Source organism: Podarcis pityusensis (assembly GCF_964106645.2).
Source record: "Podarcis pityusensis genome assembly, chromosome: 6".
In the NCBI taxonomy this organism is placed as follows: Eukaryota; Metazoa; Chordata; class Lepidosauria; order Squamata; family Lacertidae; genus Podarcis; species Podarcis pityusensis.
This window is the reverse complement of record NC_138030.1, coordinates 90064229-90092032: the sequence shown is the minus strand read 5'-3', so window position 1 is coordinate 90092032 and position 27804 is coordinate 90064229. Positions and strand designations below refer to the sequence as shown.

Below are 27804 nucleotides of genomic sequence, written 5' to 3'. Positions count from 1 at the left end.
ATGCCTGAAGAGCATGCAACAGACTAAGGGACGTGGCATTAACTAAACTGGATTGCCATTACAGAAGGCATGGGGAGTGATAGCATAGACAGACACACTGTGCAAAGGCAGCATGAGGTTTGCTGAAGAGGAGTTGCATACTGTATATGTTACAGGCGGCAAATTTTGAATTCCACCACCATCTTTGCCCAGTATACTGGAGCAATGGTAATTCTGCACTACAGTTTTGTGCAGTCTAAGGATATAGCATTGTTATATTAGCTAACATGGGGTATATGAGGGTAGTACCTCTGGTGGGGAACACATTGTGCTCCTTCTGGGGTAGTTTGCCCACCTTTGGTCCCCATGCTGCACGCAGCTCTCACCTGTGGCTCCTAGAAGCTGTCAGCATGCAATAGAAGCCACACCCAAGAAAAGGATTTGAGTGTCTGGCTAAACCAAATAAAGGTAGCTGATGGATCTCAAACGCTCAGTGAGTTTGGGACTTCTCTGGTGGATTGAGCGGATGAGACCAATAGTGGGACCAATGGTCAAGAGGCATTTTCTGCATGTGCTGTAGAGGGAAGTGAAGGACAGGTAGGGCCCATCAACCTAGGGCAGCCCATCTACAGTGTTAGAAACTGATATATAAAAGCTAGGAGCCATATGACACCTTAGACCTAGGTTACGGGCGCAAAAATGGAATGTCTGGGCATGCTATTTTTATAACAAGAATACAAAGCTGAAAATGAATGAACTGCAGCTAAAATATTATGTTCATTTTTCACATGGTCTAGTCCTTCCCCTGCCCACCCCCTAATATTCTTAAGAGGGTCTCTTTCTACTTCAGAGAGTAGCTGGAAGTGGGAAGGTAGAAAAAGGTCCTCCTTTCCTTCCACTCTGCAGTTTTAATCTGAAATCTTAGGGGCAATACTGCACACAAAGCTCATAAACAGCTCGTGCTAATGAAATTCCCTGTCGCAAAATGCGCCTAGAACAATGGGAGTTTTGAACACTGCATATCCAGGAGAAGGAAAACTCCAGTCCTAAACTTCTGCTGCCTTGCGGGGTATCTTCAGGAGGAGAAAAGACTAAGGAGTAAATGCTACACAAATCCAGAATGGAGTCCCTAAGATGATAGGATGGCACCTTGCACACTTCTTTCCAGCTACTCCTGCAGCCAAGCTGGTGCCAAATGAATTGCTTTGCTTTCCTTTGGACCATGTCAGTGAGGCTGAAAGGGGAGTCTTGTCATCTGGGCAGCCCAGGACCTCCATACACACTGCCCAGGTGTACATCCTGGGAAAGTCACTTAGGTGCTGCTAATGCAGCCATTAGACTTCACCCTCAGAGGCGTGCTCCATTGTCTCTTGAGACAGACAGATGCCAAGAACATTAACTAACATTGTCAAAGCGCATATAAAATGGGAAGGCAGTAATTATTCAACTAGAGCTGTAATAATTGTTCACATGAACAAGAACACGGCCACCTGTATGGCATGCCAATCATTTGGAAAGAAATTCTGAGTGTCTGATTCCATGTTTACCCAAGCTCAGCTAGCCTGTGGTTCCTTTCAGTACATTTATTAAATGTATAAGCTACCTTTATATTTAAAGCATCATTTCACAAGACATCAAGTCACAGAACATTAGATGAAAAAATAAAACACCCGGCAGCGAAATTTTGTGATAGCAGAAGAGCCACAGCCAATTAGGGCCTCTTCATTTGGGGCCAACACAATGCAGCTACAGTTAAGGGGCTTAGATTCTGCACTCCCTATCACCAGCAACCCCTCTACTCTTGAGCCTGAGTCCCTCCCAGCCTTTCTAAGGTTTGTTGATGATAATGCTAATCAGAGTTCACTCTTGACAAGTGGAAATTGCAGCCTAAAGTAGGTTAAAATCCTAATTTAAGAAGACAAGATCTGCAGTGCCAACTCAGAATCATCTTGATCCTTAATTTGTGGAGCTGGTGGCAATATGTTCAGAGGTTGTGCTGGGACCTTCCATCAGTGGAGGGCTCTCATATGGATACAACTCAGTGGCCACAATGTAGAATGACAAATTGTGGTGGCAACTGGTACACGTACGTACACACAGAGGTACGTACACACAGATGACAGAAAATGAGTGTCTGACATATTTTATTCTTACACCTCTCTGGAGAGAGGTGGAAAGAGAGACTCTTCCCAATAACATATTAATTAATGGAGACACTCTAGGGATATAATTTATCAGGAAACTAGGCTTTTGTTTAACAGGAAAGCAGAACTGAAATAATTACCTCAGCTTTTCTAGAGTTGATAAAGAAAAGATGATTATTTAAGTACCAAGTGTCAGAACTGTCTAGCTGATTGGTACTATCAGCAAAGAAACTATGAACGTGACATATCAGGAATTCGTAAAATTCAAATATAGGTATTTACTATTTTAAAAGTACCATTTGCTTCTTAATAGCTATGTCTTATTTCATTTTCCCCATTAATCTGCTACTTTTTCGGATACAGGTCAACACGGTCAACTCCAGGGATTTGAAAATAAGCATACAGTGGTACCTCGTGTTACGTACTTAATCCGTTCCGGAGGTCCGTTCGTAACAGGAAACCGCTCGTAACATGAGGTGCGCGTTCTCTAATGGTGCCCCCCGCTGCTGCTGCGCCGCCAGAGTGTGACTTCCACTCGCATCCCAGGGCAAAGGTTGCAACAAGGGGCATCTACTTCCAGGTTAGCGGAGCGCGTAACCCGCAGCATTCATAAGGGGGCCGGTACGTTACACGAGGTACCACTGTACTGTTTTACTTATCGTGTGTGCCCTCTCCCAATCAAAATTGCTGACACTGAAAACAGGTAACACAAGTAAACTTACCTTCCTTTCCTTTAAACCTTTCCTGATCATATCTGTTATAGGCCGCTGGAATTGGCTGCTTGTTGCGCAAAGTGGGATCCTGAAAACAAAAATGTAAAGTATGAGTTTTGTGGCATCCTAATGTACGTCATTAAAAAAAAAAAATTACACTTAGAATATTATTACGATATGTGAAATGATGATGCAGAATTTACTTTGGGTTATAGCCAATGGATTTGCTTAATGCAATCAATACACTTGCTTTTCGCCACTTCCTCCTAGCTCTGCAGGCTCCTGAACGCTTTGAAAAGCTGTTTTTGCATGTCAAGAAACCCTATTAAATATGAAGCAGAGGGTTGCAGCAAATTGGGGAAGTTGGGGAAAAACATGTTCCCCATCTAACGGAACATTAAATGTTCACTAGCACAAAACTGTATTTGGATTCAACTCTTACTATTTTAATATATTCAAAGGTATTTCATATTAAACCTGATTTGCTATTTAAGCTTATCCACTGACTTCTAAAACTAGTGGAAAGGTCTTCTAAACTTAGCACAATATCATCCTGTACTAAGTGAGGCTCAATTTAAAGAGTTAGCAAAGCAATGCAAGAGCTGCAAAAACTAATCGGACAGTTTTGAAGAGAGTGCATGTCGAATCTCGTCTTCAGTTTTCCTTTTTCTGGGATCCGTCCCTTGGAGCTCTCCGGGCCCCAAGCTGTTATCTGGCTCTGCTCAATGACCCACCCCTGCATCATGGTGTTCACCTTCTGGTGCCGAATATATCGGTCTTTATGCCTCTGTGCTTTTATGTTTGTACATACTTTATGGGCTAATAGCCGTAAATAAATAAATAAATAAATAAATAAATAAAATGCAAGAGCTGTTTTCCAGTTGCCTGATCCCAGTGCCATTGTAGCTTTCCTAAACCAAAACAAAAAACAAACAAACAAACAAAACCCCAAAACAGATTAGATGGATAAAAGTGGTTCCAACACCATTATTGAATTGATCCACATGGTTAATATTTAGAAATGTTATTGGCATGGCAAGGGTCAGTAGTTCTCAAACTAATCCAACAACTTATGAATTAAACCTAAGAGAAAGAATGGAATATATATACTAAGAACATTAAGAACACAGTAATCTTTATGTACCTTTTATTGATCTTTCAACCCTTAATAATCGAAACTGATTTGCCTTTTTTAACCAAAATTGCTAACACTGAGAACAGGTATACAGGTTCCACCAAGTCAGAGGGGTTTATTGCTAATTAAACGCCATTTGGAACTGAGATGCACAGATTAAGTACAAACTTGGGAGGAGTGGAAGCTTTTCCTAAGTGTAATTGAAATGCTGTCAGCCTAATGGGGCAGCAAATTCCAATTCATCCATCTTTTGCATAGGCCATTTACTAACACGGTTTCAATCATTCGGTACAGTGTACGTGAAACCAAGTCCCATCCATTTCAATGTTCAAGTGGCCATCGCAGTTCTGGACGTCATCTTATCATTACATGCAAGTTACGGCAAGAATGGAAAGAGTGCACCGGACTTTGGTACAACTAGAAATATGAATTTTGGAAAGTGGGAATTTGAGCCAACTCAACCACCAGGTATTGTGCCTCATCATCATTACTTTGTAACACCAGGCTGCCATTGGTTTTAAGTCCTGGTCACCTTGCTGATTCTAGATAAACAAGCTCTATCCTAACTAAGCGACACGGAAAACACAGAAAGGCATGGAAACAGCAGGGGGATAGAAGAAGAGCTGAGATATGCCAACGAAGGTCCACAGCAGAATGCCATCCAGAAAGTCTGGTAATTAAAGTACCCTCTGTAACAGATCCACTATTAATAAAACTAAACAGTATAATAGAATTTTAGGGAGCCTTGTTAGTAGAATCTACACCAATTTGAAATTTGGGGCAGTATACAATACAGGGACATTTGGTTGCACAGTATAATTTCTCCTCCTCCTCTTCTCCCAATCTGCACACTAAACCTGTTATGGGGGTTATTCCAGGCTTCTGGAGCAGATTTGGGGTGGGTGTAGGGCTTGCAGGGAGAGCAACCTCCGCTGCACAAACTGAAATCCTTGCATTAACCGAACTATTTTGTTGGATGCTGCCCTTGTTTTTGAATAAATCTGTTTTATTTCACACAAGTATACTGATTCAAACGCTTCCTACATTTATTCTGGATTCTTTTTTTTTTTTTTTAAAAATGTTGCTACAGTCAAACCTCAGATGTCGAACGTAATCCCTTCTGGAAGCCTATTCGGCTTCCGAAACATTCAGTAACCAAGGTGCAGCTTCCGCCTAGTTGCAAGAGCTTTGGATGTTCGGGTTCCAAAAAACGTTTGAAAACCAGAACACTTACTTCTGGGTTTTCAAACGTTTGGGAGCTGAAACATACGATAACCGAGGCATTCGGGAACTGAGGTTTGACTGTACTTGGAATTTTAAGGAAAGTACAAGTGCCAACATTGCGTAAGTCCTTTTAAAATTGGCAAGCATTCTGTTTCAATTGCCTACATAATTTCTTCCAGGGTGTAAATCTTCACATAAACCTCACTTCTGTAATTTGGACATTCAAACTTTTGGCATGACAAAAGACATGGGAAGCAGTATTAAAGATATCTGTTTTGCAATTAAATGCTCAGTATCTGAATCCTTTTGCTTTTTAATTAAACCCAAATCCCTTACTGAGGAATAAGTCTTACCACTGGTGCAGTATTTGGTGCTGGTCTTTGTTCAGGAGCACGGCCTTCTTCTCTTGCTTTGACGGACTGAAGAATTGCAAAAATGTTCTTGGCAAAGTTCTAGAACGCAAGAGATTGAGTGTTATACTATTTATCTGTTAACCAGTGTCTTCCAAAGCAGTGCATAACAGAAAAGTGTGGTATATAAATGTACATCTATACAGTGTACTACAAAGTATAGCTAGAAGTCACAATTTTGAGAAATGCAACTGACAAAACCACTGAACATTTTCTGCCACTCTTCTGTCTCTTACCGTTTGCACATTTTCAGACAGTAAGTGATAATAAGTAGCATGTGAAACAGCTTTTAATCAATTTGCACATGCACATGAGTTGTCACCTATTTCCAGTTTCTGTCTCTTTGCACAAATGTATTAAAGGAAGAGAGACTTTAATGCTTAGAAAATACAAAGTAGCTAGTGACAAATAACCTCCTCTTAACACTTGATGACAGTTTCCTTTCTTCAGCTTGGTACAAGTGGAGGAAAAGGCAGGTGCGAAGTTTAGTTAGTGACCTTTGTATGTAAATGACCCTTGCAACCCTGGGCTCATTTTGGAGGAAACATAGGATATAAATCTATTTGATAAAATGTGTGTCTACATGAGCACTAGCGCATACGTTCTAATTAATTACAATAATCTTTCTCTCCATGAAATGCGAAGAGGTTTTATGAACTCCACCCAATGCTCCTATGTGTTACAACATAAAGAATAATGAAGTCATCCCATATTTATCAATAAAATATCAATAAAACATCAGTAGATACTGATCGGTTAAAAAGAGTAATACAAATTGTGACAGACTGCCTACAGTACAGTTTTCAGAAGACATCAGAAAGAAGGCAAAAGTGGTCCCTATTGAACTTCTACTGGTATGGAATTCCAAAGGGCAGGGCTTCCCACACTGCATTACATGTAATACTCTCGTATACTCATTGATACAGGGACACAGGTGGCGCTGTGGTCTAAACCACTGAGGCTCTTGAGCTTGCCAATCAGAAGGTCAGCATTTTGAATCCATGCAATGGGGTGAGCTCCCGTTGCTCTGCCCCAGCTTCTGCCAACCTTGCAGATTGAAAGTATACCAGTGCAAGTAGATAAATAGGTACCACTGTGGCAGGAAGGTAAACGGAGTTTCTGTGCGCTCTGGTTTCTGTCACGCTGTTCCATTGCACCAGAAGCGGTTTAGTCATGCCTGCCATATGACCTGGAAAGCTGTCTGTGGACAAACGCCAACTCCCACAGCCTGAAAGCGAGATGAGCGCCGCAACCCCATAGTTGCCTTTGACTGGACTTAACTGTCCTGGAGTCTTTACCTTACCTATCCATTGATCAATGTATTACTATGAACCATATTATAAAAATATATCCTAGAACATTAAGAAAAATCCATATGTAGCCTTTATTGATCTTTCTGCGGGATTTGACTCTATTTATCAAAACAGATGGGAGAAATTTCAAATTGCCAATATCAAAGGCAGACTTCCGCTATTGATCCACGAAGTATACGGCTATGCAGAAATGAGGCTCAGAGTAGGTTTAAAGGGTGGTATGGTTGGTGATTTTAAAACGTCACTAGGAGTAAAGTGAGATTGCATTCTGGCTCCCACTCTTTTTAACTTTTATATTAATGATTTGGTGCCTATTTAGCCAATGCAAACTTCCCTTCTCCAGTAATTAGAGACAGAAAGATCTCAATCTTGATGTATGCAGATTATTTAGTACCCCTCTCTTTCCTCAAAAATCTCTTGGAGGTGTTTAGCACATACTGTAAACAGGAAAGCCTAGCTACAAATTACTCTTAAGACCAACATTATGATTTTTGGCAGACACAGACCTACGTAGAGATGATGCTTGGATCAGGAGGCCATAGAACAAACTCACTCATTTAGATATATGGGTGCACTCTTTAATGAAATCCTCTTGTGGAAGTGCCATATGGAGACAGTGAAAGTCAAAGCACAGAAAACCATAGGGGAACTGATGAAATCCTATTACCAAAAGGAAGATCAGCTGACTGAACTATCCCTAAAGATAGTTGGTACCAAAGGGCTTACTCAAATGCTCCATGGCTCTGAAATCTCGGGCTCTGATTCAAACTCCATTAAAGATTTGAAAATTGGACAGAATACAGTCATACCTCGGGTTGAAGTAGCTTCAGGTTAAGTATTTTCGGGTTGCGCTCCGCAGCGACCCAGAAGTAACGGAGCACGTTACTTCTGGGTTTCGCTGCTCGCACATGTGCAGACGCTCAAAATGACGTCACGCGCATGCGTGGAAGCGGCGAAACGCGACCTGTGCACGCACAGATGCGTGTTACGTTTACTTCAGGATGCGAACAGGGCTCCGGAGAGGTACCACTGTACATTTTTTTCTGGAAGCTTTACTCTCCACCATCAGGAATATCAACAGCTCTTTCTCGTACAGAGTCTGGGTGGCCAACAATTAAGGCAAGAGCGTCCAAAAAAGGGAGTTTCCACTAGAATATATATTTAAGAGATTTTAAAATTTAAATGTTCTGTAACTAAACTATATCCTGACCATCTGGCAGCATAAGAGGAGGGTAGAGAATATAGTAAGGCAACACTTGCAGCTAAATGATTGGTGCCCTTGCATTGTAAAGAAAACACTACAGCACTTGCACATAAACCAGGATGGAGGGCAAAAATACTAGTAATCTGGTAATCTAGTTGTAAATTACTTAGGTAAGTTGATTTCGATGGGTCTACTCCAAACATGACTAATATTGGATCTTGCCTTAAAGCATAAAAAGCTAGGTACACTAGACAAATGACAACTCGGGATGTGCACAAATGTGTAAGAAGCAAGAAAAACATAATATAGGCCTTTCAAACCAAGAAAATTACTATGTTAACCCCATTAAAAGGAGCTCAGCATGAGGCAGCATAAGTAAACCATATTAGGCTGTTTAAAAGCAGCATATAATGCTAATATCAGTCATATTTAAAAGGGCACATATTTAACAAATTTACATCAACTCTCAAGATGCACTTCATACTGAATGGCATATGTACACAACAGATGTCCTCCATTACCGATAATTCTAAGTAATAATGAATGTATTCAGTAGCAGAGCTCCCTGCAAAACATTTATAATGCAAAATGGTTCTCTCCTATTAAGTATGGAAACATTAAAGCATCAAAAACAGACACAAGCTGCAAAGTTCTAAGTGTGCTACATACTCAGTAATGTGCCTGTCTTGCACGTTGATGTGTGTTTTAAAACTACACGAGAGTAACCCAGGGCCCCTTGCGGTAGTAATTCCATTCCATTAAAAAAAACCCCCAAAAAAACCTGACCATCTCATTCAAGTCTGCTGCATAAAGTCATCTTCAGAAGCAGCTGGAATTAATGATATAGGAATGAACGGACAGTTCAAGTTTAAATGGACAGTTCAGTTTAAAAGACTGTAAGTGAACTGTATTTTTTTATAGAAGATCCAGTGCAGATATAATGCTAGCTCCCTTGCTTACTGCAGTTAGCAAACAAAGAGCCAGCCCTTGGGAATGCACACTCAGATTCCTCCCTGAAGAAGATTTGCTCTTCTACTTCAATCACGGGTAAGCAACTTTTGGCACCGACATTAACTGCAGTGGAGCTAATGAGATGGGCAAGAGAAATGGGGAAATGGTGTATTTTTTAGCCCTTTTTTGAAATTTTCTAGTGTTTTCTTTTAAAATGAGCAAAATGCTTTTTAACTCAAGGGTTTAGAGAATTATTTTATTTGTGCTTTGCCCCCTCAATACAGTGGTACCTCAGGTTAAGTACTTAATTCGTTCCGGAGGTCCGTTCTTAACCTGAAACTGTTCTTAACCCGAAGCACCACTTTAGCTAATGGGGCCTCCCGCTACCGCCACGCTGCCGGAGCACGATTTCTGTTCTCATCCTGAAGCAAAGTTCTTAACCCAAGGTACTATTTCTGGGTTAGCAGAGTCTGCAACCTGAAGCGTATGTAACCTGAAGCCTATGTAACCCGAGGTACCACTGTACCTGCTTAAGGCAACCTACTGTATTAGGATATTATTTCTGTACTGTAAACAGGTTCAACTAGAGGTGGAAATTACTTCAACAGAACTGGGAGCATGTGCTCATCCGTATGTAACCCTAAGCAATAGTTTAGCATGATTTGTATTAACTTTAGCAAAGTTGAGCACAGCATCCAGCTCCTCCTCCACTCCTTTCATATGACCAGGAGAATCACTCCTGCCCAGTTTATTTCCAAATAATCTGTTTAGCACTGCTTTAAAATGAAGTCTGATGAGTTGCTCATTGCGAGAAGTGAGGTTACAGGGAACCAAACAGAGGGCCTTCTCGGTAGTGGCGCCCACCCTGTGGAACACTCTCCCTTCAGATGTGAAGGAAATAAGCAGCTATCCTATCTTTAAAAGACATCTGAAGGCAGCCCTGTTCAGGGAAGTTTTTAATATTTAACGCTGTATTGTTTTTAACACTTGATTGGGAGCTGCCCATAGTGACGGGAGAGTCAGCCAGATGGGCGGGGTATAAATAATAAATTATTATTATTATTATTATTATTACTATTATTATTATTGCTAAACAAGTTCTCTTACCATGAACCTGCTTTAAGCTATATCGAATTTTATTTTTCCACCCACTTTCCCACAAACTGCAATTTCCAATACTTATGGCCTTACAGTCAGATGGCATCTTCAGCAACAACTAGTAACTGTGCAGGAGGGGGAAGATCTTTGGCTGAAGTCACAGAATATGTAAGTGGCTTGGAATAAGGAGGCTCAAGCTTTGCGTGGTTTGAGAGGTTCTTGGCAGGCCAACATGTGCTCCATTGCCTGTAGGCTGAGAAGCTCCTATTTGCATTTCTTCAGCTGAATACAGTATTGTAGTAGCATCACACACACACACACACACACACACACACACACCAAATGTCCATCTGTTATGCCTGGGCACATTTACGTGCAACAAATAAGCATCTGCTCCAGACAATTAGACCTAGAATGAAGTGATGCTCAGTAAGTACACACATACGTGGCAACAGATGGTGGCAGCGTAGCAACTCACACGAAATAGTTCAGTACACTGACTTCCAAACTGTGTGCAAGGGCACAATCGTGTGTTGCAAGGGAGAGGCTGAAGTGTATTTTCAACAGCTAGGCCACCAAAGCTGGACACTTCGGGCTCCCTATGCCACTTGAAGTGGGGAGGACAAGAGCAAGAGCTGCAATCTGTTACTCCCATCCAGGACACAGGTGGCGCTGTGGTCCAAACCACTGAGCCTCTTGGGCTTGCCGACTGCAAGGTCAGTGGTTTGAATCCCCGTGATGGAGTGAGCTCCCATTGCTCTGTCCCAGCTCCTGCCAACCTAACAGTTCAAAAGCACACCAGTGCAAGTAGATAAATAGGTAGTGCTGTAGCAGGAAGGTAAACAGGATTTCTGTGTGCTCTGTCACGGTGTCCCATTGTGCCAGAAGCAGTTTAGTCATGCTGGCCACATGACCCAGAAAGCTGTCTGTGGACAAGCGCCAGCTCCCCCGGCCTGAAAGCGAGATGAGCACCACAACCCCATAGTCGCCTTTGACTGGACTTAACCGTCCAGGGGTCCTTTACTTTATAACCCCATCCAGCACTTCTGCTGTTCCAGAATACCAACCAAATTTTGCCATACAAATCCCCCATTGGTCTTTATCACTTCTGCAATCAAGCCTATGGGCAAACTCATTTGCTAAACATGCACTGTACAGTTGAAAAATATATTTAACTTTCTAAAGCTCAGAATTCAGTCTTTTTTAAAAAAAACAAACCCAAACCTGATTTATTATGTTCAATGTGTTTTTAAAAATTGTTTAATGTTTTAATTATTTATTTTCCATACTAAACAGTATTGCAAAAGTATTATTGCTTAAGGTATAAATATAAACATAAATTACTCCCCTCCCTACATACAGGATTCAGATTATATTTCTTTAAAGTGTGACATATTCTACAAACAGGATTAAGAATTTTCTGTTCGTTACGTATTTGATCTACTACAATATATGACACCATTTTTTTCCTTTAAAATGTTCAGTCTTCAAGATGCCAAAAGGTTACTGCTTCTTAAAATCTTGATAAAGTCACTTCATGTACTCATAAATCTAATCAGGGATGGGTAATCTATGCCTGGGACATGGGTGGCGCTGTGGGTTAAACCACAGAGCCTAGGACTTGCCGATCAGAAGGTCGGCGGTTCGAATCCCCGCCACAGGGTTAGCTCCCGTTGCTCGGTCCCTGCTCCTGCCAACCTAGCAGTTCGAAAGCACGTCAAAGTGCAAGTAGATAAATAGGTACCGCTCCGGTGGGAAGGTAAAAGGCGTTTCCGTGCACTGCTCTGGTTCGCCAGAAGCGGCTTAGTCATGCTGGCCACATGACCCGGAAGCTGTAAGCCGGCTCCCTCGGCCAATAAAGCGAGATGAGCGCCGCAACCCTAGAGTCAGCCACGACTGGATCTAATGATCAGGGGTCCCTTTACCTTTACCTAATCTATGCCTCTCAAAATGATGTTGGCCTTCAATTCCCAGCATTCCCAATCAGCGTGGCCAATGGCAAGAAATGATGGGAGTTGTAGTCCAAAATTATCTGGGTTGGGCAAAGCCTCAAAACCCATGACCTAAATAAAGGTTGAGTTATTCATAGCCTGGTGAAACAGATACCTGTTTTGAAATGTAAATATTAAATTGCTTGAGGACCACAAGCTGGTTAGTACTAGTAGTCAGAATCCGTGGACTCCTAGGTGAAATAAAGACTATTTAGTGTCATACCAATATGCTTTCATTGCTTAAGCAACTAATTCATGTACTTTATTCAGGATATATACTGATTGGAAAACTTAATTTATAGCAATGATTTAAATTGAATTTTTTCCCCTGGTCGTCAGATTGCCTCGATCTAAACATGCATGAGACTCCTAACTCAAAATGTTGGACATGTTAACATTATTGAAATTTGTCACTGGAATGAGCTCACAGCAGGAAAAATCATTCTTAGAGCTCCAAGTGCACATTGATTCCTTTGGTTCCCAGACTCCATCAAGCGACTAATTTTATCATGTGTGGAACAAGACCACCATCTAGTGCTCATTCAGAAAACTGTCTGTGAGGAGAAGAAAGGGGATTCTTCTTTTGTATTCCTTAGAGCTTTGAGATGCAGACCTACAAAGTGGATTTGAAAAAAAAACCCTCAGCATCTTAAAAGGCAACCCAGCACCTTCACTATAAGGGCGGCCTTTTGAGAATTCAGAATTCTTGCATTATTAGCTACTACAGAGACTGCTTTGAGAATGAAGTTCTCTTTGATCAAACTAACTGACTGTCAGGCACTGCAGCGAAACAAGGTTAAGCTTACTGACACGAGAAAGAAAATGTTGCGAGTGCGTTAGAGGTCATCTGAAATGTTCCAGTTAACAAATGAAAAGAATGAAATCTAGTATTCAAGGGTAAGAATTTGGATAAAGCTACAATGATCAAATTCTAAAGGGAACTGCCCTAGAGAGCCATGAATAACGTGTGTATACCCCTACTAATACCTGAAGGCCCAAATATTCAATAATGGAATTAGGAGCAAAGGCTAGTAATAGAAAGAGGAAAAGCAACAATACAAAAAGAAAAGGAAAAGAGCAACACATAATACAGTGCTGATCATTTTTAATTTTTCTCTGCAAATATATTTCATACATTAGCAGCTTTATAGCTTCCAAATTCTAAGTAATTTGAGGGTGTAAACACACCTTGCTCAAATATCCCCACTTTTTGCTTGTTATGCCAGCTGAACCCAACTTACGGTTTGTCTTTCACTAAACCATGAGCAGCAACCACTGCCACTCACAATTGAGAAGTGATCACCAGCATGCAGTTCATTCGTGCTTAACATTAACTATGCCTATGGTTGCCCATATCATAATGTGATTCCTCACTTCACTGGCTTACCCACAAAAAACCTGTCCTGCTTTGCCCCTTCCTCAGGACTGCTTATGATATATTCCTGCTATAAGACGCCACCATAATATTTGTCAGAAATAATGTGGATATACTGACGCAAGCAGCGCCCAACACTTCCCAACTTGTAGTCCATCATTATAGCAGTATTTCAGTGCACATTCTCATCATTTGATGAGCCTGTCACTAGATGTTACCAAATAAGGGACACATGGCAGGCAACCTACCATGTACTGGTACATTTTGTGCAAAGCAATTTCAGCTTACTTTCAAAACCTTTGCCCCAAACATTTAAAACATCTTGTTCTACTAACAGTTTAAGTTAGGGGTGGGCAGACTTCAGCTTTATAGAATTTTCTTTTTACTGGAACAAGAGTCCACCAAGTAGAAAATAGGTGGCTCGGGGCAAAGTAGCACAGAATAACAACTAGCGGAGATGGTGAGGGAACTTACTTTCCAAATCAAAAACCATGGATCTTCCACAGGTCAAGTCTAAATTAAGAGGGAAGAGCATCCTTCTGTTGCTATCATGAAAAACCAGTTAAGAACAGTGTCCAATGATCTACAAACCAGACTGATTTATCAGTTGGTCCTGATCCAACTTCAACTCTCCCATGCTTTAAGTCTTAAAGGTAAAGGTAAAGGTAGCCCTGACCGTTCGGTCCAGTCACAGATGACTCTGGGGTTGCGGCGCTCATCTCGCTTTACTGGCCGAGGGAGCCAGCGTACAGCTTCTGGGCCATGTGGCCAGCATGACTAAGCCGCTTCTGGCGAACCAGAGCAGCGCAGGGAAACACTGTTTACCTTCCCACCGAAGCGGTACTTATTTTTCTACTTGCACTTTGACGTGCTTTCGAACTGCTAGGTTGCCAGGAGCTGGGACCGAGCAACAGAAGCTCACCCCGTCGTGGAGATTCGAACCGCTGACCTTCTGATCGGCAAGCCCTAGGCTCTGTGGTTTAGACCACAGCTGTCTTAGTTTAAGGTAAATTACACATCTACCAAAAACAGAATATTTAGGTAGCCAATACTGAGAATTATATCAAGGACCCTGCAACATTCCTTCTTCAGAACATGGTATTTAAATTGTAGACATTGCTGCCAGGATATCTGAACCAACATGTCAATATTTCAAACTCCTGTGGCCTGGCATGAGCAGCATAGCTTGCTCTTTGGCATACATTTTGTTTTCAATACAGTGATTAGAGTGGCAAGACTTCAATGTCATAGATCCTAGCAAAACCGCAGCTTCATATGTACTAATCTAAATATGTACTAAAAGATTCATTTTCTTTTATTATTGCAATTATATTCCACCTTTTCTTCAAGGAGCTCAACATAGCATACATGCCCCCCCCCCCACTTCCACATTTAATTCCCAGAGGTAGGTTAGGCTGAGAGGCAGTGACTGTCCCTAGGTCACCAAGTGAGCTTCATGGCTGTGTGCGGATTTGAACCCTGGTCTCTCTGTTCCTAAGCTGACACTCTAATCACTACAGCATACTGGCATTTAAATTCAAAGCCACATCTCACAGACACAGCACTAGTACCCCAGAGATTTCCCCAGTGTTCAGACTGGCTTTCAAACAGTGCAAATAGAATGACATTCTTTTTTAACAACAACACTGTTGTTCTTGTTGTTAAAAAAGAATATCACTCTGTTTGCACTGTTTGAAAGCCAATGCTGCATCACTGCAGGTAAAGGTAAATGGACCTCTGACCATTTGGTCCAGTCGTGACCGACTCTGGGGTTGCGGCGCTCATCTCGCTTTATTGGCCGAGGGAGCTGGCGTACAGCTTCCGGGTCATGTGGCCAGCATGACTTAGTCGCTTCTGGAGAACCAGAGCAGCGCACGGAAACGCCATTTACCTTCCCACCGGAGCGGTAGCTATTTATCTACTTGCACTTTGACGTGCTTTCGAACTGCTAGGTGGGAAGGAGCTGGGACCTAGCAACAGGAGCTCACCCCATTGCGGGGATTCGAACCGCTGACCTTCTGATTGGCAAGTCCTAGACTCTGTGGTTTAACCCACAGCGCTACCCGCGTCCCATCACTACAGGTAGTAGAGTCTTAATATTTACCTTCAAGAACATAGTCAGTTTAGAAGCTTTATTTTAAAATCAGAGGCAAACAAAACCAAACTCATACAATTCCCAACAAGGGAGAAATCACGCTCAAGATGAGACAAAGAAGCAAGCATCTGGAACTTCATGACCAAATCTATGAAATCCTGGTTCCAGTGTTACATAAAACCAACGTCCTGCTTTATTCTTTCTGCACCTACAATCATCAAAATTCAACATATGCATATTTGTTTGCACATTGAGACAAATGGGCAAGTCAAGTAACCACTCTTCTAAAACACTTGGCAGAGATTCTTCCTCTGCAACCTTTCCAACAGGTATGTGCCAGGCCTATGTCATGTCACCACACCTCCACTGAGTCACAGTTTGGAACAAGCATTTTCAGTTCAGATCACAGAGAAGGTATTGTTGTTGTCGTCAGGCTTTTGTAAAACACATCATACATTTTCTATGTAATTTTGAGACATGTACTGGCAAAAAAATGGCCAACTCTTGAAAACCGTGAACTCAGTGTAGTCTGAAATGTACTTTCAGGGACAGTGTGAAATTCGTTTTTCATAACATACTGTTAACAGGAATATAGATATAGACAAAAGAAATTGTCAGTAGTTAATGATACCTTGTAGAAAAGGTCCGTGAACATAAAATATAGTGCACATGCCATATAAATAAATAGCATGGCGTTTCTGCTGCTGGCTGTGAAGTCTGATCTTAATCATGTTTACGCCAGCATCTGAAACTTTGAAGTGTTAATCCCTTATTGATGAATTACCATATCTCTAAATTTCATGCACCTATGGGGGGGCAAAATATAGCCATTTTGGCTTTCCAATGCAAGTGAATGGAATTTCTGATTTTTTTCCCTCTTGCACTGTGATCGGGATTTGTGGGTCATCAACGGGCAATTGCTGGAAATGTAAGACAGCAGAGGGATCATTTTACCACGTGTGGTGGGCATGTAGTATAATTTAAAAATACTGGGAAATGATCCATAATGACCTAAAAAAAAGTGTTTAAAAAACCCTTCTCTAAAAATCCAGAAGCATAGCTGCTGGGGTTAATCACAACAGAAGTGTTCCTCTATGCGACAACAGCTGCATGTGTATTACTAGCCCCAAAATGGAAAACAGACAAGATCCCAACAAAGGTATGGCATGTTAAACTGTTAGAATATGCAGAGTTAGAAGGGATGACCACTAGAATAAGAAATCAAAATGACAAAAAATATAAGGAGGACTGGAATTTTTTTTTGAATATATGAAAAAGTATTATGAACAAACAATTAACCTAGCAGGATGGTAAGCTTTTCAGCATGGTAAGAAAAAAACGAATGTGTATGACTACAGTGGTACCTCGAGTTACAAACGTTTCAGGTTACAAACGCTTCAGGTTACAAACTCTGCTAACCTGGAAGAATTACCTCAAGTTGAGAACTTTGCCCCAGGATGAGAACGGAAATCATGTGCACGCATCTAGTTAAGAACAGTTTCAGGTTAAGAACGGACCTCCGGAACAAATTAAGTTCGTAACTAGAGGTACCACTGTAGTTGCGATAGATGGGGTGAACCAAAAAAATGCAAGAAAAAGAACAGAGAAAAGGAACCATGGAAGGAGAGGATGGGAAGTCGGAGGAGGAATACTTTTTGGTTTTCAGTTTATTTTTTGCAATCTTAAAATTTTTATTTCTTTTCTATTTCAGAGGTTTTTGTGATCTTTGTATTTCCCCCCATTTATTTCTTAGATATGGAATGGTATATGAAACACCAATTTTTCTTTTTTTCTTTTTTAAGGATTTGTGGGTTGTGCCCAGATCGTCCCAGTTCAGGGCTGATCCGAATCACTGAATCCAGTCCCAAATCAGACTGGAGGAGGAGGGGTTGTACTGGCCTAAGACTTACCATGCAAAACATTGGTACCTTACTGAACTAGAAGAGATAACAGCTGTAGGAGCAGGACAAGATAAAACATTTAGGGCTTTTCATACTTTATAGACTCTGGGTGTCATTTTATGACGTTAAGCAAGACCAAAAAGCTAAAAAAGCGTCTTCTGAAGAGTGTTAGGATATGAATAAATGCATACGATAATAACCAAATCACGGTTCAACTATGATTGAGACTGAGAAATGATTGAGAAACAAGCAATTTCCAGAGGTATATATTGACAGTTCTTACGCTGCAGCCATATGCATGTTTATGTGGAGAAAGTACAAGTGAACATACAGTAGTTGCACACGTCTGAGAAAACACGCATAGGACTGGTCTGCTATGTGTACACACACATGTATTTCCACTACTACGTTCAAACTCTAAAATGACCCTTGTTCTTCCTGAGCATCAAAGGCAGACATAGAATCATCTGTCAGTTGATGGGACACAAATATGCTAAGTCCTTACCTTGCCTGTGCTTTGTAAAATGGTCGTTCTAGTCCTCCATACCCTTTCCCTGCTGACAATGTCTCTAGTTACATCAACTTCCGCATCAACGAAACTTCGCTGTTTAAGAGCAGTTATGTCATCATCCAAATCAGTCTTAATTGTGGACCTCTTCTTGGCCATGATTTTGGCTTTGATAGCAGCGATTTTTTCCACAGACATGGCTTCGGACAAGGATCTAGAAAAGATTGAGCAGAGTTACAAACCAGCATTTTATACCAACAACGGTATAAAATGAATGTCCCAGTGATAAACCACATAAATCTTCAAGCTCAATAAATCATGGTCTTACGGTTTTACTGTAAAAATCTCAAAAGTATCAATATTGAGAGATTTGAGATAAAACTAATTTACAGCCCCAGGGCCAAGTTTGGCTTTCTTTCGTTCGTTCTTTCCTTCCTTCCAGACACTGTTATCTGATTCAGACATAACACTAAGCTACAGATTAGAACTATGTATGTGAGCATTAAGACTACAGTGGTACCTTGGGTTAAGAACTTAATTCGTTCTGGAGGTCCGTTCTTAACCCTGAAACTGTTCTTAACCTGAAGCACCACTTTAGCTAATGGGGCCTCCTGCTGTCGCCGTGCCACCAGAGCATGATTTCTGTTCTCATACTGAAGCAAAGTTCTTAACCCGAGGTACTATTTCTGGGTTAGCGGAGTCTGTAACCTGAAGCATCTGTAACCCGAGGTACCACTGTATGTGGATAATATGAGAGACCAGCATTTTTTGGGTCCTCTTCTCCTTAAAACTCTTTCCACTCCAGTTGATAGTTGTAACAAAAAATGAGTGCCTAAACTTCCTTTTTTACTTGTCTCTCCCAATCATCTTTCTTTTTATGCTGTGTCCTTAAGCTCATGGGGTGTGGGGTGTGTGGAGGAGACAGAGAGTGAGAACTTCCAGCAACTGGGCCAAATGAGGCCTCAGTTGAAGCCCAATTTGCCCACAAGGCCATTATCACCAAACCACACATTTGCCCCACACCTGACATCCCATGAGACATCAGTTGTGGGGCAGGTAAAATACAGCAGCAAAGGAACAATCAGAAGCCTAAAAGTGTGCTCCCAATTGTTGGAAAGTGATGCTTCCTGTCAACACAAGTCAGCTGACTGGTAGTGACATAAAGTCCCAGTGGGATTGGCTACACTCTGGAGTTCCTCATCTGTACAGCAGCCAATTCCTGCCCAAAGCAGGCTTGCTAGAAATGCTGATCAGCTGGTTGGTGCATTCAGCAAGCCCCACCAGGCTTGGTACTTACAGAAAGCTCACAAATATTACTTTGCATAGCTGGCTGTACCTCACACACCTCTCCACTGGCAAGCTCTTGTGAGGGTTTTTCTTTTCATGGACACAGGAACTTTTATCCATGCCTAAGCACTCTTTCTTATATTAGCAGAGGATCAGATGCGATTAGCACAGTGTGACCTAAAACCACCACCACTTGCCACTAAACTCTGTTTCTGCAACAGCTTCCTTTTAAGTCCTAAGGGTTCAAGTCATCGCTAATACAGTGGTATCTTGGTTTACCAACTTAATCTGTTCTGGAAGTCCGCTCTTAAACCAAAGAGTTCTTAAACCAAGGCGTGTTTTCCCATAGCAGCGGGGGACTCAATTTACAAATGGAACACACTCAACAGGAAGTGAAACATGTTCTGCTTCCAAGGCAAAGTTCACAAACCAAAACACCTACTTCCAGGTTTGCAGCATTCTTAATCCAAGTTGTTCATAAACTAAGCTGTTCTTAAACAAAGGTACCACTGTACCCATTATTGTGCTTGCGCCACGGTAAAATATTAGTACTGGGGAAAAGGTTTCTTATTTCAGGATTGGCCACAATAGGAAATACACTAGTTAAGGTAGACTGGAAGGAAATGATTAACAAAGTGGGCTAATAAGCCTACAAGGGAAAGAGGGAAGCAAGAAATACTGTAGGACTTTTTTTTTCTTAAAGTTGTGGCAAAAGTGACTGATACTCTTGGAGGAAAGCATTAGTGTTTCTTGCCAATGGTAATGGTGAAGCAATAATGCTTGGCAGTTCTGTGCACTGTGCAGATGACTTCACCATAGCAGCTGAGAGAGGCTGTGGGTAGCATGGGTTCGCGAGAGAGAGAAGACAGACAACAGGCCAACATTAGCTGAAACAGACTATGGTTTGTTTGAATGTCTGTGAGCTGAATCCTGGCTTGTTCAACAAACCATGGTTTAAATGACATGGCACTTATTGTTACATTCAAACACAGCCAATGTATGTATTTGCATGCAACAGTAAGCTCATGTTTCACATTATGTGTGGTTTCTCTGAGTTTCCCTTGTCAAGTGGAAAACTTGGGGGGGGGGGGGGTTCCCATACAATCCTAAGAAAAACCAGAAACACAGTACAAATAGTTGTCCTTTTCCACAGTCTTAAGACTGGTGCTGCTGCCTTAGGTAAAGGTAAAGGTAAAGGTAAAGGTACCCCTGCCCGTACGGGCCAGTCTTGCCAGACTCTAGCGTTGTGCGCTCATCTCACTCTATAGGCCGAGAGCCAGCGCTGTCCACAGACACTTCCGGGTCACGTGGCCAGCATGACAAGCTGCATCTGGCGAGCCAGCGCAGCACACGGAACGCCGTTTACCTTCCCGCTGGTAAGCGGTCCCTATTTATCTACTTGCACCCGGAGGTGCTTTCGAACTGCTAGGTTGGCAGGCGCTGGGACCAAACGACGGGAGCGCACCCCACCGCGGGGATTCGAACCGCCGACCATGCGATCGGCAAGTCCTAGGCGCTGAGGTTTTACCCACAGCGCCACCCGCGTCCTGTACTCTGCTGCCTTAGTGCTAGACAAAATGACCTTGACCTTTCTGGACTTTCACAGCTCTTGGATTTCAAATGACAGGTTCAATGATCTGATCCCTGACCTCAGAACAATTGCTAAACGAGTATTTTCTTCAATACAAATTGAATTGCAATTTAAAATTATACCTGAAGCAATGTTTAACTGTAAATAAGTCTCTCTCACACACAAATGTGAAAGAATACTTCCTCCTTTTTGCTGGAAAACTGTTGATTTCACCCAGCTCTGCATGCAACACTTCTCCCTCTGCCCGAGAAACAGGAAACAGCAATTTCTTAAGCAATTTTTATGAGCTTCTTATACAAAAAAGGCAGCGTACTTCTTACTACTATCATGTGTTTTGCAATTAATGTGTAGGTGAAGAATATAGCTTTAGGAAAAAAGATGTATGTTTGCAAATCTTCTGCCCTTAGCTCCATGTGCCCACATGCACATAGTATCACAGAATCCACTGAGACGGATTGGGAAATTTACCTCTCCTGTCTGGTGCTTTCCTATATGGGATACATGGACTCTTGGATAAGCTAAATTAAGTCCTTATACCTAAAAACTCTGTACTGTGGTCAAACTTTGAGTTACATGAATTAACTAGGAACCCATAGACTCTTTCTAATCTCAAAATACTGAGCTTTTCTTTCGTAAACAGCACAAACAATTCACCAGCTTTAAAATCCTAAATCTCCTTGGCTCCATTTTATAGGTGTAGGAATGAAGCCAAGAAGCCCAGAGGTGAGCAGCAATTCTCCAGTTTTCCAGGTGTCAGGCTGCAGCTCGACGTTATTTACTTAAAAATGAGTCCCACTGAATTCTGTGGGATTTACAACACTGGAGTAAACGTGATTAAGATCAGGCTGCATAGCCAGTAGCAGGAACACCAAGAATGATAGGCTCTCTCTTCATACGGAAGATGCACTACATTTTAAGTCCATGTGCCTTTTCTACAAGATACCATTAAACACTGACTACTTCTCTTGAATATTTCCATTTCCCAATTAACAATATTGGATGAAAAAGTTAGCAACAAATCTCACATTGTCCCTGCAATTACACCGCAGATAACGTTTTTTCAATGGTTGGCCACTTTTGCTGTGTCACATTTTAGAAAGGCCTACATGTCGAGAGCATTATCACAATTCTTGAATTAGCAGTTATCAGAAACAAAGCAAGACTTGCCTGATCTGCTCCGTCTGCACAATGCCTTCTTTGTGGCCCTCCAGTCGAGCTGCGAGTCGCTCTTTGTCAAGCCGCACACACTCCTCATCCTAGGAATAAGAGCAGTGTTTTTAAGAATATTTTTTTGCTTCCTACAAGGATAAGCCAAGTGTCAGAGAAACTACAGCACAGGCACCCAAAGCTACCCCTTAGCAAACTGAAACGTTTAGTCAGCCCCAAAAGCCACAAGGAGTCCAAGTCCACAAACCACTGAAATCAGGGAGTTTAGATAAAGCCTGTACAGTTGCACTGGTTGTCCGTGGCATGTCTGTTCACTGCTGTTCCTCAGTAGGGCTGGGGTATATATCAATGTATCATCCAAAACTGGTTTGAAGTCCATATCGCGATATCAGTTTCATAATTTTTGACCTGACAATATATTACGAATGATTTTGTATGTGTGTTTGTGCATGCGTGCGTGCGTGCAATGCAAAAATCACAATGTAGGGGAACTGTGAAGCCAGGTAATGCTTCCCTCAATTCCAGCAGCCGCTGTTAACTCTGCCAGCTCAGCTGTCCTCTGCCTCGTGCAGGGGGGCAGCAAATCACAAGAGCAGGTACTGGCAAAAATCCCAATGCAGGAAAAACCGTGAAGCCAGCCAACAGCCATAGCTCCATCCTTATTTCAGAAATTGCAATATATGAGTATATTGCGATGTTTAGCTGGTGGCAAAGCCCACTGTTGAAAGCAAGGTATTGTCCAGCCCTATTCCCCAACAGTATAGATTTGCCAGCCAGTTTTATGTTACCTATTCAATTATTTTTTAAAAAATCAGTTTAATGTCCAAGCTATAACCCTACACACCAAAAAAAACCTGTTTGGAATGGTGTTTACCAATTATTTCTTCCATAACATGGCTTATAGTTCATGCTTCACCTTTCACAAACTACCGGAGAGAGTTCTCCACTGAGCTCTCCCAAATACTAAATATGATCACAAAGAGTATTGTGAAACAAGTCCTGTAAGTTTATGTGAGCTTTGAGCTTGCTTTTTCTTTAAATCAGTAGTTCCTCTTCACCCCAATGCTGTGTGGTAAAAACTGCAGTGGTACCTCGCAAGACGAATGCCTCGCAAGACAAAAAACTCGCAAGACGATTTTCCCTATGGGCTTGCTTCGCAAGACGGAAACGTCTTGCAAGTTTGTTTCCTTTTTCTTAACACCGTTAATACAGTTGCGACTTGACTTCGAGGAGCAACTCATAGAACGCGGTGTGGTAGCCTTTTTTGAGGTTTTTAAAGACTTTGGTGATTTTTGAAGCTTTTCCAAAACTTTCCCGACACCATGTTTCGCAAGACGAAAAAAATCGCAAGACGACAAAACTCGCGGAACGAATTAATTTTGTCTTGCGAGGCACCACTGTGCTTTCAAAAACTGAGGATAGTTCCAAAAGCAGCTTGTTTCTAATATAGGATGGGATCAGCCATCCATAAAAGCAAATCAAAAAGCTGAAAGTTAGCGCAAGCCATTTGCATTACCCTGAACAATTTTTTTACATTCTAAGTTTGGTTATTTAGAGTCCTTAACTCAGAGACCACAAGGACTCAGTCCTTCAAACTATCATAAATACCAGTGGGAAGCATTATGAGAATACAGTGGTACCTCGGGTTACATACGCTTCAGGTTACAGACTCCGCTAACCCAGAAATATTACCTCGGGTTAAGAACTTTGCTTCAGGATGAGAACAGAAATCGTGCTCCGGCGGCGCGGCAGCAGCAGGAGGCCACATTAGCTAAAGTGGTGCTTCAGGTTAAGAACAGTTTCAGGTTAAGTACAGACCTCCGGAACAAATTAAGTACTTAACCTGAGGTACCACTGTACAGTACAAGGACACAGGCTCTTCTCTGAATTGTTTTGAAGCCATATAAAGTAAACCCACTTTGTCCCACAAACCTTTCAGAAAAAATATTACTAGGTTACCTCTATTCTTGGTTTCTTTGCTTCTGCTAGTATTTCATCAGCTGCTCTTTTAACTACAAGAAAAAGAGGCAATTAACATACATGAATGAGGCAGCCCTTCAAAAAGTGTGCAGTTGTAATACTTGAGAACTAAATTATACCTTGAGTAGATCGTTGAAGACCTATTTCAAGCGGTGCACTCCTGTCTATGCTCGATGATGTTGCTAAAAATATACAATAAGATGAATAAATCATGAATGCTTTTAAGATATACAAACATAAAATAGACAAGCCCCAAAAGTAACCATGCCATGCTAAAATGGACAAGAAATGTCTTTGCTTGCTGCAACTTTGGTTGGTCAGAAAGTAACTAATGTGAGCAGCATCCCCCAATAAGAATTTCACTGACAGCTCCCTATTTGGTGATTTTGGTTGACACTCATGACAACAGTTTTATTCAGGTCTTTGTGCTGCTTATTTCCAAGAGAGTCAGGCAACCAATCATTCTCTTTTTGTAAACACACACACACACACACACACACACCCTATTTACAACATGATCTAGACTTCATTTTAGCTTATCTGGTTAACTAATTAAGCTCCAGATTCATTTTGGAAAGAGGTACCAGGCCTCCAAACATCTGATGAAATCCAAGATCATCACCCTTCACTTCCCAGAAATGGGCTGCATCCAATGTTGTGCAGAGTTCTCCTTATACAGTGGGACTTCTCCTTCCTTTCCTCCCCCGAAGCCCCTTCGTGCTCCCCAGATCTGCTCAAGAGGGTCCCCCAACCCTCTGGAGAAGATTTTGAGGGTGAACTAAGGAGAGCAGAGAAAGAGAAGTCCCATTACACAAACATCACAGCAGCAGTGGCTACAGCCTGTATTTTTAGACCAAGGAGGAAAAACAGATTAGTGAAAACATGAAACAGTTAAATAACTTTTAACTCACATGTTTCCCCATTTAGGTATGCAAGCAGATCCTTTCTGTCAGGTCTTCTTACGACAGGAATGTTTTCAGTCTAAAAGAATGAAAATACGGCCTTGAGACACAGCAACATACATGTGTTTGCTTCAAAACAAACCCGAAGTCGACAGATTGGTGTGAAGCCTATCTCAAATGTTAATTGGAACATCAAATACAGCTGCTTCTCAATAAAATGCCACACGGCAGGGTTTCCCCCAGGATTTGAAAATGCTAATAATAACCACACCTGAACAGAATATTAGCATGGTTGGTCGAGTGCAATCCGATCCACTAGGAGAGCACTGCTTCATAATTTATAATAGACTGAAAACAGATTAAAGCAACAGACCAATTGTTAATAAAACATTTGATTTGAAAAATAGAATCCACTAAAAGTCCAAGGAAGTACCAGCCATGCCTGCACCAAGCGCCTAGTTACTGCATAACTGTGACAAGTCAAAATAGCTTCAGCTGCTCCCAGTGAGGGAATAGGGCTTCATGGGATTACAAATTGTTCTGCTTCCACCAGTTGCAGAAGTATCAACAATTATTGCACTGCAGCTGGACTGTGTCTTCCGCCAGCGCTATTAACACAGTAGCGTTCAGTGTTACATGGCAAACAGTGGTGGCTTGGGTGCTATGTTATTAAATGTATCTGCTTCTTCCAAGGAAAGCAACTTTTGGAAAAAGGCAAATTGAAGTGTATTGGGGGGGGGGAGCGGGGACTGCTTAACCCGCCTCTTTTGAATATGCACCTGCAAATGCTCAGGTAGGGAAGGAAGAGCTGCTGGTTCAGAGGCAAAGCTGGAGAGGAAAAGTGGCAAGAGATAATTCACTTCTAAATGCCACCCACTTTCTTCTTTGTACGGAAGTAGCTGCTGGTGGAGCTTTATTATACAAATATGCGTGCAATATATACTTTGATCAGAGCCATGCAAGGAAAGCTATTATGACACTTGTTTGGAACCTGCTGTCATTTTAGCATGGTTAGATAGACTGCAATGTTAGCACTTCACGTGGGGAAAGATGCCCTCAGGCCCTTTCCCTCATAAATTATTTTATCTCGCTCTACTTAAAGGCCTTTTCATTTAATCTGCCACACACGGGAAGGATCTGATTACTAATTTTATCAATATTTATACTTTTCTGTAAAGTAGGGGATGGAGCAACAGCTACATGGCCAGTTAAAGCTTTTCATAGTACACGGCAGGAGGGGAGGAAGCTTACAAGTGTTAAATTCAGAAGTAGTAGATCGCAGCAATGACTAGAACATTATGGCTAATGATTTAACATTAGCCAGTGACTCAAAAACTGGGGGGCTGGTTTCAAAACCCAGATCAGCCACAAACTTGCAGAATGTCTTAGTATAACTCACTCGCTGATCAACTTCCTATCTGTAAAATGTGAACAGTAACCTACCACATAACAAAAATAACATTATGATCAATCACCATCCTTCAAATTCAGATTAGGATTCATCTGGATTTCTAGTCTTTGCCTGTCAAATGCCTTGGGGCAGGTAATAATAAATGCAGAATTATTTATTACCAATAATACTAGCACATTAAAATCTGTTACCGATCACGATAAGGCACGCTCCAGCAATCCACTCTTTCAAATGAATGCTTAAGACTATTTCCTCAAGCCTTTTAATTACTGTCTGCTGATCATACTGTAGAAGTTAATTGCTATTTTACCTGTTATAGGGTGAGCAGTCTATAAAGTTTTAAATAAATACAATATTAGAATTAATATTAAGTCACTGTAGAATGATGTGGTTTCTTCTGCTAAGGCTGAAAACCTACATTTAATTCCAACTAGATCTCACTGAGCTCAGTGACATTTCCTTTCAAGTAAGTAGGACTGGGATGTAATTAAGATATAAGAAGCTTAGTAATAGTTCTGAAACAAGACTTTAAAGATATTCCATTAGCTTCAGCTGTCAATACCAAAATATACATGAAGTCACAAAGTCTATGTGCACTTTCCCTCACTATTTTAGTGATGCTGATACTCAGGTGGGGTTGTTGTTTTTTTGGTCATCAGTAGTTGATAGCTCTGCACATTTCTCTGAACTTGTAGAGAAAAGTTATAGTTTCTAAGAGATGTTTTGCCACAAGTGTGAAGAACTTGGGAGTGTATCTGTGCACACTTATTCTGAAGCAATCTTTCTTTAAAAAAAAAAAAAAAAAAAAAAAGCATAAGGCAACAAAAGCACAGGTCAAGCAGGAAAATAGTCAAATGTAAGACACCAGTATGTAAGATTACAGCCCATAAGGCTAAAATAGCTATTATGGCAGGGAAGTGCAAGCAGCATCACAATACAAAGTGATTGGCTTTTGTTCCACGGAATAGGGGCAGCTCAATTATACTTGCCATTATCTAAAATTACAACTACAAAGAGTGATGATCAGGTTGCTTCCACTCCTGTAAGTAAGGCCAAAATAGCAGGTATATCTAATGCTAGTTTATATATATATATATATATATATATATATATATATATATATGCAGCACAGTCTAGTTTCCTAGGTTCCTGAAAATAGAAATTTGAAATATTTTCAATTCTGGATTGGGGTGGTGGTGTTCAAGTTTGCATTTTAATGTGGGTCTACTTAAATCACACTTGAAAAAGGCATATATTAGGAGAAATGAACATGAAAACACCTATGGGTTTTTAAAAAATAAATAAAATAAAATTGCCAACTAATGCAGAAGTCAGGTGAAGTGAATTTGGGATTGGAAAAAAGAGAAACCAAAATTGACAGACTCATCCATCCCTAGCTCTGGATCAAAGGTTTGTGCCAAAACC

At 41.3% G+C, this 27804-nt stretch overlaps 1 protein-coding gene across 1 annotated transcript in view; it reads right to left on the bottom strand.

The window, feature by feature from the left end:
• Positions 1 to 27804, bottom strand: part of CDC73 (cell division cycle 73) — a 112583-nt gene that overhangs the window by 76578 nt on the left and 8201 nt on the right. The window contains exons 3-9 of the mRNA XM_081012230.1: positions 24978 to 25047; positions 24186 to 24248; positions 24046 to 24098; positions 22087 to 22175; positions 18039 to 18255; positions 5549 to 5647; positions 2846 to 2924 (exon numbers count right to left, since the gene is read on the bottom strand). Coding sequence (XP_080868356.1) covers positions 2846 to 2924; positions 5549 to 5647; positions 18039 to 18255; positions 22087 to 22175; positions 24046 to 24098; positions 24186 to 24248; positions 24978 to 25047 — 670 coding nt within the window. The remainder of the gene's footprint in view (positions 1 to 2845; positions 2925 to 5548; positions 5648 to 18038; positions 18256 to 22086; positions 22176 to 24045; positions 24099 to 24185; positions 24249 to 24977; positions 25048 to 27804) is intronic.